At 41.0% G+C, this 13,185-nt stretch overlaps 1 protein-coding gene across 1 annotated transcript in view; it reads left to right on the top strand.

Moving 5' to 3' along the window:
* ANTXRL (ANTXR like) overlaps positions 1-13,185 on the top strand; it is a 100,666-nt gene that overhangs the window by 52,282 nt on the left and 35,199 nt on the right. Inside the window, exons 11-14 of the mRNA XM_020996800.2 lie at positions 5,456-5,525; positions 6,954-7,032; positions 10,060-10,155; positions 12,535-12,573. Of these exons, the coding sequence (XP_020852459.1) occupies positions 5,456-5,525; positions 6,954-7,032; positions 10,060-10,155; positions 12,535-12,573 (284 nt within the window). The remainder of the gene's footprint in view (positions 1-5,455; positions 5,526-6,953; positions 7,033-10,059; positions 10,156-12,534; positions 12,574-13,185) is intronic.

The following is a 13,185-nucleotide window of genomic DNA, read 5'->3' as shown; positions in this document are numbered from 1 at the left end:
TGCGCTGTGGGAGTGCAGGCTGCAGCAAACCTGGAGCAGGCCTCAGAGGACTGAATCGCGGGCAGCTGTGGGGGTTTCCAGACTCCCCACCCACAAACGCCAAAGACAACTTAGAAGGTCAACGGGAAAAGTCTGTTTCTGCAGTGCTGAGAGGACCTAGGTTTCAAAGCCAGTTCCAGAGCACAGAGTGTGGCCCCGGGGTGGTGGCTGTGTCCTGAGCTTCCGGCCCACACACTGAGGGGGGAATTGAGTGGCTGATCAGAGGGGGACTGCAGGGATCGCTTTGTCAGTGCTGAGGCGGGAATCTCTTGCTTTGCCCATGCTTGGATCTGGGTCACAGTTCTGTGTAGTGGTCCTGGGATGAGGAGAAGCACTGGCAGGGTGGAGCTTGCAGTGGCTGTGGAGAAGAGATCCTCCTCACAGTTCCAGGACAGAAAGGAGTGCTTGTGGTCACTAATAGACCAAAGCACAGGCCAGGAAAGGAATAAACACCTCGCCCTTTGTCATACCACCTTGAAAGCACTGAAAATTTACAGGTCCCTACAAGTATCTCTGAAAACAGCTGTATAAAGCCCCAAAGCTTGGGACAGTACATTGTCCACATTGGAAGCAGACTCTTACCTTAGCAAGGAGTTTAAAACTCAAGTAATTGTCCAGGATCATGAGCAAGCAGCACAAAAAAAGTCAGACTATATTATCTTATTTTGGTGAAAAAGAAGATCAAAACATACAACCAGAAGAAAACAACAAAGTCAAAGCTCCTACATCCAAAGCCTCCAAGAAAAATATGAATAAGTCCCAGGCCTTGGAAGAGCTCAAAAGGGATTTTGAGAAGTAAGAGAAGTAGAGAAAAAAACTGGGAAGAGAAATGAGAGTGATGCAAGAAAATCATGAAAAACAAGTCAACAGCTTGCTAAAGGAGACCCAAAAAATACTGAAGAAAATAACACCTTAAAAAATAGCCTAACCCAAATGGCAAAAGAGGTCCAAAAAGCCAATGAGGAGAAGAATGCCCTAAAAAGCAAAATTGGCCAAATGGAAAAGGAAGTCCAAAAGATTACTGAAGAAAATACTTCCTTAAAAATTAGAATAGAGCAATTGGAAGCTAATGACTTTATGAGAAATCAAGACACTGTAAAACAAATCCAAAAGAATGAAAAGTTAGAAAACAATGTGAAATATCTCATTGGAAAAACAACTGACCTGGAAAATAGATCCAGGAGAGAATTTAAAAATTTGGACTATCTGAAAGCCATGATCAAAAAAAGAGCCTAGACATCATCTTTCAAGAAATTATCAAGGAAAACTGCCCTGATATTTTAGAACCAGAGGGCAAAATAGAAATTGAAAGAATCCATCGATCTCCCCTGAAAGAGATCCCCAAAGGAAAACTCCTAGGAATATTGTAGCCAAATTCCAGAGTTCCCAGGTCAACGAGAAAATATTGCAAGCAGCCAGAAAAAACAATTCAAGTATTGTGGAAACGCAATCAGGATAACACAAGATTTAGCAGCTTCTACATTAAAGGACCTCAGGGCATGGAATATAATATCTGGAGCAAAGGAGATAGGATTACAACCAAGAATCACCTACCCAGCAAAACTGAGTATAATCCTTCAGGGGAAAAAATGGTCATTCAGTGAAATAGAGGACTTTCAAGCATTCTTCATGAAAAGACCAGAACTGAATAGAAAATTTGACTTTCAAATACAAGAACATGAAGAGGTAAACAGGAAAGAGAAATCATAAGAGACTTATTAAGGTTGAACAGTTTACATTCCTGCATGGAAAGATGATATTTATAACTCATGAGACCTTTGTCAGTATTAGTAGTGGAGGGAAAAAATTATATGTATGATAGATAGATAGATAGATAGATAGATAGATAGATAGATAGATAGATAGATAGATAGAGCACAGGGTGAGTTGAAGATGAAGGGTGATATCTGGAGAATAAAATTAAGGGGTAGAGAGGATTATACTAGGAAAGGAGAAAGGGAGAGGTAGAATGGGGTACATTATCTGCACAAAACAGACAAGAAAAGGCTCTTACAGTGGAGGGAAAACAGGGGAAGGTGAGAGGAAATGAGGGAATCTTATTCTCATAGGATTTGGCTTAAGGAGGGAATAACATACACACTCAATTGGGTATGGAAATCTGTCTTACCCTACAGGAAAATAGAGGGGGAGGGACAAGAGAGCAGGGGGTGATAGAGAGAAGGGCAGATGGGAAAGGGTAATCAGAAGGAAATACTTCTGAGGAGGGACAGGGTCAAAAGAAAGAATAGAATAAATGGGGGGGCAGGATAAGATTAAGGGAAATAGAGTTAGTTTTTCACAACATGTCTATTGTGGAAGTGTTTTGCATAACTTCACATGTATGGCCTGTATTGAGTTGCTTGCCTTTTCAATAAGGGTGGGTGGGGTGGGAGGAAGGGAGAAAATTTGGAACCCAAAGTTTTAAAAACACATGTTTAAAAAAAAATGTTTTCACATGCAACTGGGAAATAAGAAATACAGGAAATGAGGTACAGAAATCTATCCTGCCCTACAGGAAAATAGAAGGGGAAGGGGATAAGAGAAGGGGGGAGAGATAGAAGGGAGGGCAGACTAGGGGAAGGGGTATTCAGAATGCATGCCATCTTGGGGTGGGGGAGGGGCGAGATGGGGTGAAAATTTGGAATTCAAAATCTTGTGGAAGTAAATGTTGAAAACTAAAAATAAATAAATTTACATTTTAAAAAAAAGTATAAAAACAAACCACTTTGAAGGCTATAAAAACTCTGATCAACCGTGATTCCAGAAGACTGATGTTGAAACATCTCCTGACAGAAAGGTGATGGATATAGGGTACAGTTTGAACATAGACAATGAGGGGATTTGTTTTGCTGGACTGCCCATATTTGTGACAAGCAATTTGTTTTTCTTTTATCTTTTTTCAATGGGATGTGGGTAAAAGAGAAGATAGATTCCTGTTCAGTTAAAAAATACTGTAAAATAGAAAGACAAGGGCTATAGGTATGGAATATTGCATGCATTTTCAGTTGAGGTCCCTGCATTGTTAGTTTTTCTTTTTTTAATTGTTTTCATTTATTACAAAAGAGCTCTCCTAGGGTAGTGGTAAATGTTGGTAATATACAAATGAAGCATATCAATAAAACTTTTTTAATGAAAAAAGGCAATTGATAAAAGGTCAAAGGATATGAACTGACAGTTTTCAAAAGAAGAAATCAAAGTTATCTATAGTCCTATTGAAAAAAAGGCTCTACATCACTAGATGTAGATAAATGCAAAAAAAAAAAAACCACCTCCCACCCATCAGATTGGCAAAGATGCAAAAAAAAGGGGAAATAACAAATGCTAAAGGGAATGTGGGAAAATAGGGACACTAATGCACTCTTGGTAAAATTGTGAACTGGTCCAAGCATTCTGGAGAATGATTTGGAACTATTCCCAAAGGGCTATGAAACTGTTTATACCCTTTGACCCAGCAATACTACAGGTACATCAGCATCCCAAGGAAATTGAAGAAAAGGGAAATGAACCATATGTATGAAAATACTTATAGCAGCTCTTTTTGTGGTGGTAAAGTATTGGAAACTCAGGGGAGACCCATCAATTGGAGAATGGCTGAACAAGTAGTATATGAATGAGACTACTATTGTAATGTAAGAAATGGTGAGGGGGATGGTTTCAGAAAATCCCAGGAAGACTTATATGAACTGACGCAAAGTGAAGTGAGCAGAACCAAGAGAACAATGTACACAGTAATAGCAATACTGTACAATGATCAACTGTGAATGACTTAGCGAGGGATCAATATAGTGATCCACCACAACTCCAAAGGACCCATGATGTAAAATACAATCCAAGGACTCAGCGTGCAGATTAAAACATTTTGTCTCTTTACTTTTCTTGCTTTTTTCCTTTTTATTTTTGTACAATGGATAATGCAAAAATACTTTTTGCATAACTTCATATATATATAAAATGGATATCATATTTCTTGCCTTCTCACTGTGTGGCAGAGGGGTGGAAGGAGAGAGAGAATTTGGAACTAAAAATAAAATGAAAAATGTTTTTAATAAAATGAAAAAAAGAGGAACTTCCTAACACTCAGAGATACCTAAAAGTAAAACGCACTGCTTTGGGAGACAATTGTTTTCCTCTCACTGGAAATCTTCAAGCATAGGATACAATGCCCATTTGTCAGAGATGTTGCAGATGGGATAATTGTTTGGATATGCATTGAATTATGGTTTCCAATGTCCTTCCCAACTCAAAAATTCTGTAATATTTTCACAATAGTTAAGGAACAAGATCTGAGTCATTTAGTGAATTTTTCATAGACCAGTAAACTTTTTTTTCCCTTTGTAATCTTAAGTATTTTATTTTGTACACTTAAAAACATTCTTTTGGGTCTGAAGGCTTCACCAGACTGCCCAAGAGGTCCGGGACATAAACAAGATTAAGAACCCCTGATTTAGGCTAATATTCTGATTTGACAGAAAAGGAAACTGAGGCCCAGAGAGGCTAAATGACTACTGGAAGATCACATAGGAAGTTAGAGCCAGAGCTGGGAATACAACACAGGTCTCTCAACTCCCAGGAGTTCTTTCCACTAACACCGTATAGTATGTTCAAGGCACTTCAAATATAAATGGGAAAGAGGTCCCCAGACTGGTAATAGCAATGTCCTGGAACTCTTTGTGTCCTTCTGAGATGGCGTTCTGAATGGCAGGGTGTTCTGCACAGGTGCCTACTGGGTAGGAAACATTTTCTATATTGCATCCTGAAAAATCTTCCCATCTAGAGTCAGGAGAGCCGACACCACTGGGAAGTTACTGTAGGGATAGTAGGCAAGCTCCTTGGTTTCTTGGCCCTTGCAAATGAGCTGCTCAATCTGAGATGGATCTAAAGGCCCTTGGGTGCTTGGGCACAAGGCCAGACCAACGGACACTTGAGCCATGGCTTTGACCCTGAGGAGCTCTTCTCTCAGGTCAGCAGTAGGCAGAGAGCAGACAGGCAACAGCGGCCATAAACCAGTAAACTTTTAAAACTAGAAGGGACTTCACTATATCCCAGCTGCTCACTTTACAGATGAAGAAACTGATGTGCAGGGAGGCCAAGTAACCTGCCCAAGGCTACACACATAATTAGTAGCAGAAATGGATTGGAATCCAGATCTCCTGATTTGTTTCATTGCTTCGTCATCGCTTCCTCTAACTCACTTTCTCTACCTTATGTAGGAATCACAATTATTCACATGTAAACACTGAATTGAAGCTACAGGTGGCTAAGATTTATTTGAAGTTATCCAATGAGCCCACTAGGAAGAAGAGAACAGAATAAGACACCTGCCCCTCCAATTCGACCTTTCAACTGTGCTACCCTCCCAAGTATTGTCCTAAGCAGGCTTCTAATAATTTTTTTATCCTCTGTCATTTTGTTTTAGATGAGAAACCAACGGTCGTGCAAGATACGTACTTATTTTGTCCTGCGCCAAAGCTAGATGATGTTGGACAGTAAGTAATGATGGAACCTTCTCAACCTCACTTTGCATGATTCCCCTTTGCCCATTCTAAGTCCCAACTGCTCTACTTACTGTCCCGTCCTTTTTTCTGCCCTTCCTACTTGTGACAGGGCCATCTTTGGGGCATCTCCCTCCTACACACTCAGCCTCGAACTCTTTTTATGAAAAATCTATATTGAAAATGAAAAAAAAGTTATATACTGACTCAGCTTAACAATTCAGGTACCACTTCCTTCTTGAAGCCTTCCCTGACTCCCCCTGCCAGAAGTGATTGCTCCCTCCTCGGATTTCTCCTAACATTTTCAGTGGACATTTCCTTTATACGTATCTGCTTGTAGGATAGTTCTCCCTGTGACTGCCTTATCTTCCCTACCAGACTATCTGCTCCTTGAAGGCAGAGATTCCATCTGATCCCCAGCGACCTGCACATAATAGATGCTTAAGAAATCTTGGTCAAGTTTTAATTTGTTGAATATATACAAACAGCAAGGTTAATCCTTTGCTATACTTAGGTACATAGAATTTAGGATACAGAACTAACTAATAATTACCCCACTAAGAATAATGTTCTAAATTTGTATGTGTTGCTCCTGAAAAGCCTAAATCAGAAAGACTAATTTATTAGTCCTTAAAATACTTCTAGAAGATGAGTCTAGAAAAACGTTGAACTCTGTTTTTATTCTCCCTCCATTTTCTCCTATTCCACAGAGGTAAACGCTTGCCTGAATTTATACCACCATTGGTTTGGTATGATCCTGTGGAAGCAGATGGGATTTTGTGTTTGTTTACTTTTTAAATCCAGACTTTGATCTACTCCCACCGTGGAAATGTTCTCCACTAATGCAGGTCAACAGCTCCTCTGTCTCCTGTAGTCTTAGAGTCACTGGAAGGTTAAGTAGCTTGTCCATGGTCATATGGACAGTGTGTGTGAGTCAGGTCTCAAACTCAAACCTGGCTCTTCCTGACTCAGGTCAACATTTCTCTACTATACCGTACACTCTCAACTGAACATCAGTAATACCTTGTGAAATACGAAATACTCCTGATCAATGCCCTAGAGCAGGAAGCAGGTACAGAGCACTAAAGAAGGCAGGAGTAGTGTCTTGGTAGGGCTGTCTGTGAGCCTTTCCTGAGTGCCCTTCCTGTGATGCCAGAGGTCTACTTTCCCAATGTTTAGGTGTGCTCTACCTACAGTTAGCCAAAAATGTTTTATAAATTAATAATAATAATAAAGATGTCCTTCAGTTTTGTACAGTCAGCTGACTTGTGGTGAACCTAACACCCAGGAGAACACCTGCACCCACAGCTCAGCCTTTAACAAGTCCGGATATCATGTCTTGGCAAGAGAGTGGTCTCATGGCAACCGTGGGAATATGCAGATGGTGCCATTTATGTTGACTGTCCTCTCCTTATGCTCTAGGGTGGTTTTTCTGCAAGTCAGCATGAACAAGGGACTCACCTTCATCTCCAGCTCAGTCAGTATCACCAGCACTAAATGTGTAAGTATAAAAGATATGATCCTGTGGGCCAGAGTAAATCAATCCAGAAATGTCATTGAGGCAGCTTCATTTTTCTTTTTAGAGGGTTTCGTAGTTGTAAAGAGTGCTAGATATTACCACCCAGCTAGAAGAAGGAAATGAAGTGTTATCCACACTGTAGAAACTAAGATATATCCAAAAAGAAAACTGGAAGCAACGTAAGATTTACAGTCTTGGGACCTGTATTCAAATCCCAGTTCTGTTGCTTATTACTTTTTTGACTTTGGTAAGTCACTTAACTTATCCATTTCCTCAATCAGAAAATGAAGGGTAGAATCAGTGGCTTCTGAGGTCCCCTTATAGCTCTAGCATCTATGTCCCCAAGTCTGATCCCTTTTCCATTTCTAAACTGATAATCTATAATCCCATAGCAGTCACTAAGGAGGCTATACTGGAGCCAGCAACAATATGACAAACTCTTCCAATGTGCTTTCCAATAAATAGCTCACCTTCTTTCTTAGGCTAGGACAGTACCACAAAGTATTATCTTTAGAGGGAGCCCCGTAGTTCAAGCTGTGAGCTTCCTCCTATTATATTGCTACATCTGATGAAAACTCTTTTAATGGAATAAATGCATGAAAATGAGCTTACCTGAACAGGGTCAAGTTCTTTCCTTTCCCAGTCTTCCACTTCTCCATCCTGAAAAGTGCTATCCTAGAAGAAATAAGGCTGGCATGAGGGTAGGTGACAAAGGGGAAATGTTTTGGCATTGGGCTAAGTTGCTTTCAGTTGCAAGAGTGATCGACATGGGACAGCTAGATGGTGCAGTGAATACAGTGCCAGGCCTGGAGTCAGGAGGAACTGAATTCAAATCTGACCTCAGATACTTACTAGTTACGTGACCCTGGGCAAGTCGTTTAAACCCCAGTTACCTCTAAAAAACAAAAAAGCAATTAATACACAGGAATTTTTTTTAATTAATGACTGGACTCCAGGTTATTTGCATATAATATGATGATGATTTTCAATGAGGTTCTTAGTAGGGATGATTGATTGTGAGAGAGAAAGGTAGAACCAAGACTCTATGGAGCCATGACCACAAGAGAACTTTTACAGATTACTCTCAGCCAGGAAGGATCATTGATATGGCTTCTTCCTGGAGAATGAGTGATGGGGCCCCTAGACAGATAAAGGTTTAGTGCAGTATGGCCCCAGGGTGGGATGGAACTGAGAGCACTGGCCCCACCCACTTGGCACCTTGGTTGTACATCCCCAATGCCTGGGCCTTTCGCTGTCGGTTCAGCACTTAATCAACTCACTCAGTAAGAGGCCCAGGCTGGGGCTCATGTGAATCCAGGTGTGTTCCAAGCCTGCTCCGTCTTGTTGCATTAAGCACTTTCCTTCTTTTGCAGATTTCTGCAGTTTCCTTTTCTTCTCCTGTTTTCTTCTCTTTGACTCCTCTGCTTTAGCTCTCACCTGGCTCTCTCATGACTGCTGCAGTAAGTTTTCTCTCTTTCCTTATCCTCTCTGAAACTCATTTTCCTCCTCCATCAGAGTTACAATCTACAGATAGGGGTTTTCATATTGGTTCTTCCATGAATCTGATACCCAAAAGGGCATCACTCGGGGGCCAGCTGGTCGAGACTCAACCCTTTCTGCAAACACTTAAAATCAGGATTATATGTGCTTTCAGTGTAAGGGAAATTTGGAAAGGAAGATGAGGCATGCCTGAGGAGGGAGTAGTGTGTCTGCTCAATTAGCTTTTTTTTCTTGATCCTGGTACCAACTTGCACAGTCTTAACCACTATTTGCTTAATCTTCTCCATCTAAGGGAAAGTATGTGGGTATGACTCCATGATCACTTGTCCCTGACATCCCTGCCCATCAGCAAAATTAGCTTCCCATAGCTTTTTACAAATTATTGTGCACTTTTCTTAATGTGAATCCAACCAACTGATTTCTAAACCTTTCTCTTTCTTTTTATTTTAACTTGGAGCAAAGTGAACCTTGGATTCCTCTCCCACATTCTCTGCTAGGTTTCACATTCAGGATCCACTTAACTTCTCTGTCAGGTGTGGGATTTTTTCCCCTCTTTTTCTTAGTTCTCTCTATATTTTTCTATTTTTCAGTTCTTGGAACATGTAAATGTTTACCGTAAATAGAGGGGGCTGATATTCCTACGCGGAGTGGAAAATTAGACTAAATGATTTCCAAGGTCTCTCTCAACTGAAATCCTAAAATTGATGAGCAACATAGTTCAGTGAATAGGGCACTGGGCTCAAAACCTGCCTCAGATGCTAGTTATGTGACCTTGGGCAAGTCACTTAGTTTCTCAGTGGAAGAGGTACTGAATGTGGAAATAAGAGACCTGGCTTTAAATCTCTATGCCCATGCTTGATAGTTGAGTGACCTTAGACAAGTCACTGTACCTCTGGATCTTTGTTTCTTTGTTTGTAAAACGAGGACATATATCTTAAAGGGTTGTTGAGACAAACCTGCTTCATTAACTCTAAAGCACTATAGAAGTGTTATTGTTATTATTTTTATTATTTATATAATGCCCTTCTCTTATTGTGGGCCAGTAGCCTACTTAATGCTATATCAATTCTCAAAAAAATCTCCATAAACTAACTTTTGGCCTACTAATGAGCTTGTCTCCCAGATTTTTTAATTGGCTGACTCTAGGATTCCATGGGGGTGTAGGAGTCAGGGTTAGGACTATTAGACCTAAATGAACTGTGATTTAGTGACTTTCTAGTTGCTCCTGGGAGGATATTGCAATAAAATAGACTTATTTTAGTGTTCAATCAGGCATAGATGAGCTGCTTATTACAGAAAAGGCTCAGAAAAATGAGGAATTCCTAACATCCCCTCTCACAGGGAACATTATAATAATCCCTGACATCCTATTGATGAGCTGTGATATTAAGTGAAGCAGAGATGACCCATCATTCTGTCTGTTATGTCTTTGGTCTCATTCTGTGACATCTCGTGCATTGTATCTCTTGACAATCGGGGAAGTGATCTGGACATTTCCTTTGTTTGCAGCTCAGTGGAACAATTCTCTTCATTGCCCTGTTAGTTCTATTTCTGTTACTGGCCCTGGCCCTTCTCTGGTGGTTCTGGCCTCTTTGCTGCACAGTGGTAAGTACTCACGTATCACCATCTTGTCCTCAGATATATACATAGATGCTGGCATGCAGGGTGAGTGATGGACAAGAACCCAGCTTTTCTGCGGTTCCCAATCTCCACCCCTGCATCTTTCCTCCCTCTTTTTTCCCCTCCCATGCAATCCTTCCAGTCCCCTCAGTGGTGAATGCAGATGTGAGCTTAATAGAGAAGGATTACTGAGACATAACTCTGACATTTCTCACTGCCCTCTCTAGAATAAATAGAAATATCATTGTAAATGATGACTGGATTCCTTGGTCAGCCCACAATAGTCTATTTTACCTATAATGCACCTAATATACCATATTTTGGGAGAGAGCAGTGTTACCTTATAGGATGCTATATGAGAAAGAATATCGATATAGATGTAGACATATACACAAATCCGCACAAACACACATACACATACACAGAGGGGTGGGGAGGAGGGTTATATCCATGTTTTTTTCTTGATAACAAAATTCCATCTCTTTTCTAATAAGACAAGAAAGTTTCTGAGCAAAGTGGCTTACAACCCAGATATGTAAACTTAAGGGAAAGGATCTTTTTTTTAATTATTTCTCTGAGCAGGGTTGGTTTTTGTTGCTCTTGCTGTCAACCAAAAGTAAAATTTAAGAGACCTGGGTTCAAAGCTTAGCCCCCAGTGCTCGCTAGCTACATGTCCTTGTACCAGTCACTTAAACTTCCTGAGCCTCAGTTTCCTCACGTGTAAGATGAGAATAAGACTACTTGTACATCCTCCCTCACAGGGTTGTTGTGAGGGAAACATTTTACAGAGCTTAAAATGCTACTATATTCTATGAGTTATTAACAACAATTTCACTAGTTTTCATTGCAGATATATGACTTATGAGATATGTAATGGGTTTACTAGGCATTAAGGGGCTAGCCTGAGAATCTAAGCAGCATTTACAGTGTCATTTATCCGAGAAAATTTGTTCTGAGTTCCAAACCACTGACATAATTTTTTTAAAAATTAAACCTGTTTACAGGTTGGAGATTTCTACATGGACCAAAAAACTGGATGAATCAGAATAACTCAAAAGACTGAATTAACCAGAAAATTACCCTTTGCTTGTATAGACATAGCCTACTTAATTGGTAGACCCAGCCATTTGACAACTCTAAAGGGGAGGGAAGGAAGGAAGGAAGGAAGGAAGGAAGGAAGGAAGGAAGGAAGGAAGGAAGGAAGGAAGGAAGGAAGGAAGGAAGGAAGGAAGGAAGGAAGGAAAAGGAGGGAGGGAGGGAAAGAAAGCAAAGGAGGGAGGGAAGGAAAACAAAGGAAAGCAAAGGAAGGAAACAAGCATTTATTAAGTGCTTACTGTAAGCATTTGAGATATATATACTAGCTGAAAGAAAGACAGTATGGGCTCTCAAGGAGCTTACATTCTAATGTGGGAAAACAATGAAAAAAGGAAGTTGAAAGGTGGGAGGAAGTAAACACTATTCACCATGTGTTTTATAAGTCCAGAAGTCTGAAATAAGTCTGAAGGGGTAATGGTGGCTGGCCTGGAGCCTCTCCACAAAATGGAAGCTCCAGGAGGAACTCACCAATGGGAGAAGTGTGTAGACCTTGCAGAGGGGATGTTCCAGGTTGAGAAGGCCACAGGGATGATTGGATGTTGCAGGGCAAAGAAGTCTCAGTGCTATGGGAAGTTCTAAAACAGTAGCAGCAGCATGGTTTCCAATGCAGGAAGACCCAGGAGTAAAGGTAGAAAGGAGAGAGAGACAGAGACAAACACAGACAGACAGAAACAAACAGAGAGAGAGAGAGAAAGTGCATTGATAAAGTGCTTACCATGCTCCAGATTATGTGCTAAATGTTTCAGATGCAAGTGACAGGCAAGACAGTTCACGCCCTCAAGGAGTTTACATTCTAATCAGGAAAGAAAATAGCTACAGAGGAGCTGGAAAGAGTGGGATGACATGTGTGATGTGGAGATGGCCAGAAAGTGTCATGGAGGCCTAGGCAAAATGAGGCAAAATCTCCCTTACTAGAGCCTGTCATCCCAGCACAAAGTCTAAGGTTTTGGTTAGGGGTCAAAGGGAAGGATTAGGGTCACATAGAGTCAGACACGAATAAATGACCCAATAACAACAAAAGGGAAGAGTGTCAGTGTCCTCTCTGAGCCAACACTGAAGATAGTATTTGTTTCCGCAAGTTATTTCTACTACTTGGCAATGAATAACAGTTAAGGAGGTTAGATACCCTAGAAGTGATAAGTGGGAAATATTTCCTTTAATGAATATAAATGTCAGTTCAGGGAAGTCTATTTGCTTCCTGCCTTCCACAGCAGGCTAAGAGAGTGCCCATGAAGCCCACTTTAAACTCTGTTTTTGTATTTATTCCAGGTGATTAAGGAACCACCCCCACCTCCACCCCCACCAGCAGTAAGTATTATTAACCCTAACTTTAGCAGCATGCAGCATTTAGCCTACAGGAAAAGTGATTCCCTTCACTTTTTATTTCTGGACAAAGTGAGTCTTGGAAGGGATAGAAGGCCAAGGACAACAGTCAGGGGCTTTGAAGACGTTTAGAATTGAACAAGACTGTGCCAACACTTCCCGTCCACCTCCCAAACCAAACCAAACCCTGTGTCTTTCCTATCAAATTGCTAATTCTTGGGTTGCCTATATTAGACAACTTCTAACTGCCTACTGAATTAAATAAGGACTTTGAAAGTCCAATAAGCGAAGTGCTGCTGGTGGAATGACTGCACACAGTTGCCCCAAGAACACCTCTGCGAATGAGGGTTCCTGTCCCCCACTCCCATAGCTAATCAATTACTTCATTGAGTGGGCTCCCTGTCTCACTTGTTCTGCTACAAGGCAGTAGCCTGTCTCATGCACAATTCATTCCCATGGTGTGGTTGTCTGTGCCCTCCCAAGCAAACTGTGTTCGTGAATCTTTTATACAGAGTTGATATAAAGGTGGCCTGGAGAGAGAAGAAGAGGGGACACCATGATGCTTGCAGGCTTCTCAGGGAACAGCCACAGCTGTGA

The sequence above is a fragment of the Phascolarctos cinereus genome, unplaced genomic scaffold (genome assembly GCF_003287225.1).
Source record: "Phascolarctos cinereus isolate Bilbo 61053 unplaced genomic scaffold, phaCin_HiC Scaffold_3;HRSCAF=262, whole genome shotgun sequence".
Taxonomy (NCBI): Eukaryota; Metazoa; Chordata; class Mammalia; order Diprotodontia; family Phascolarctidae; genus Phascolarctos; species Phascolarctos cinereus.
This window is presented reverse-complemented; position numbering and strand designations above follow the sequence as displayed.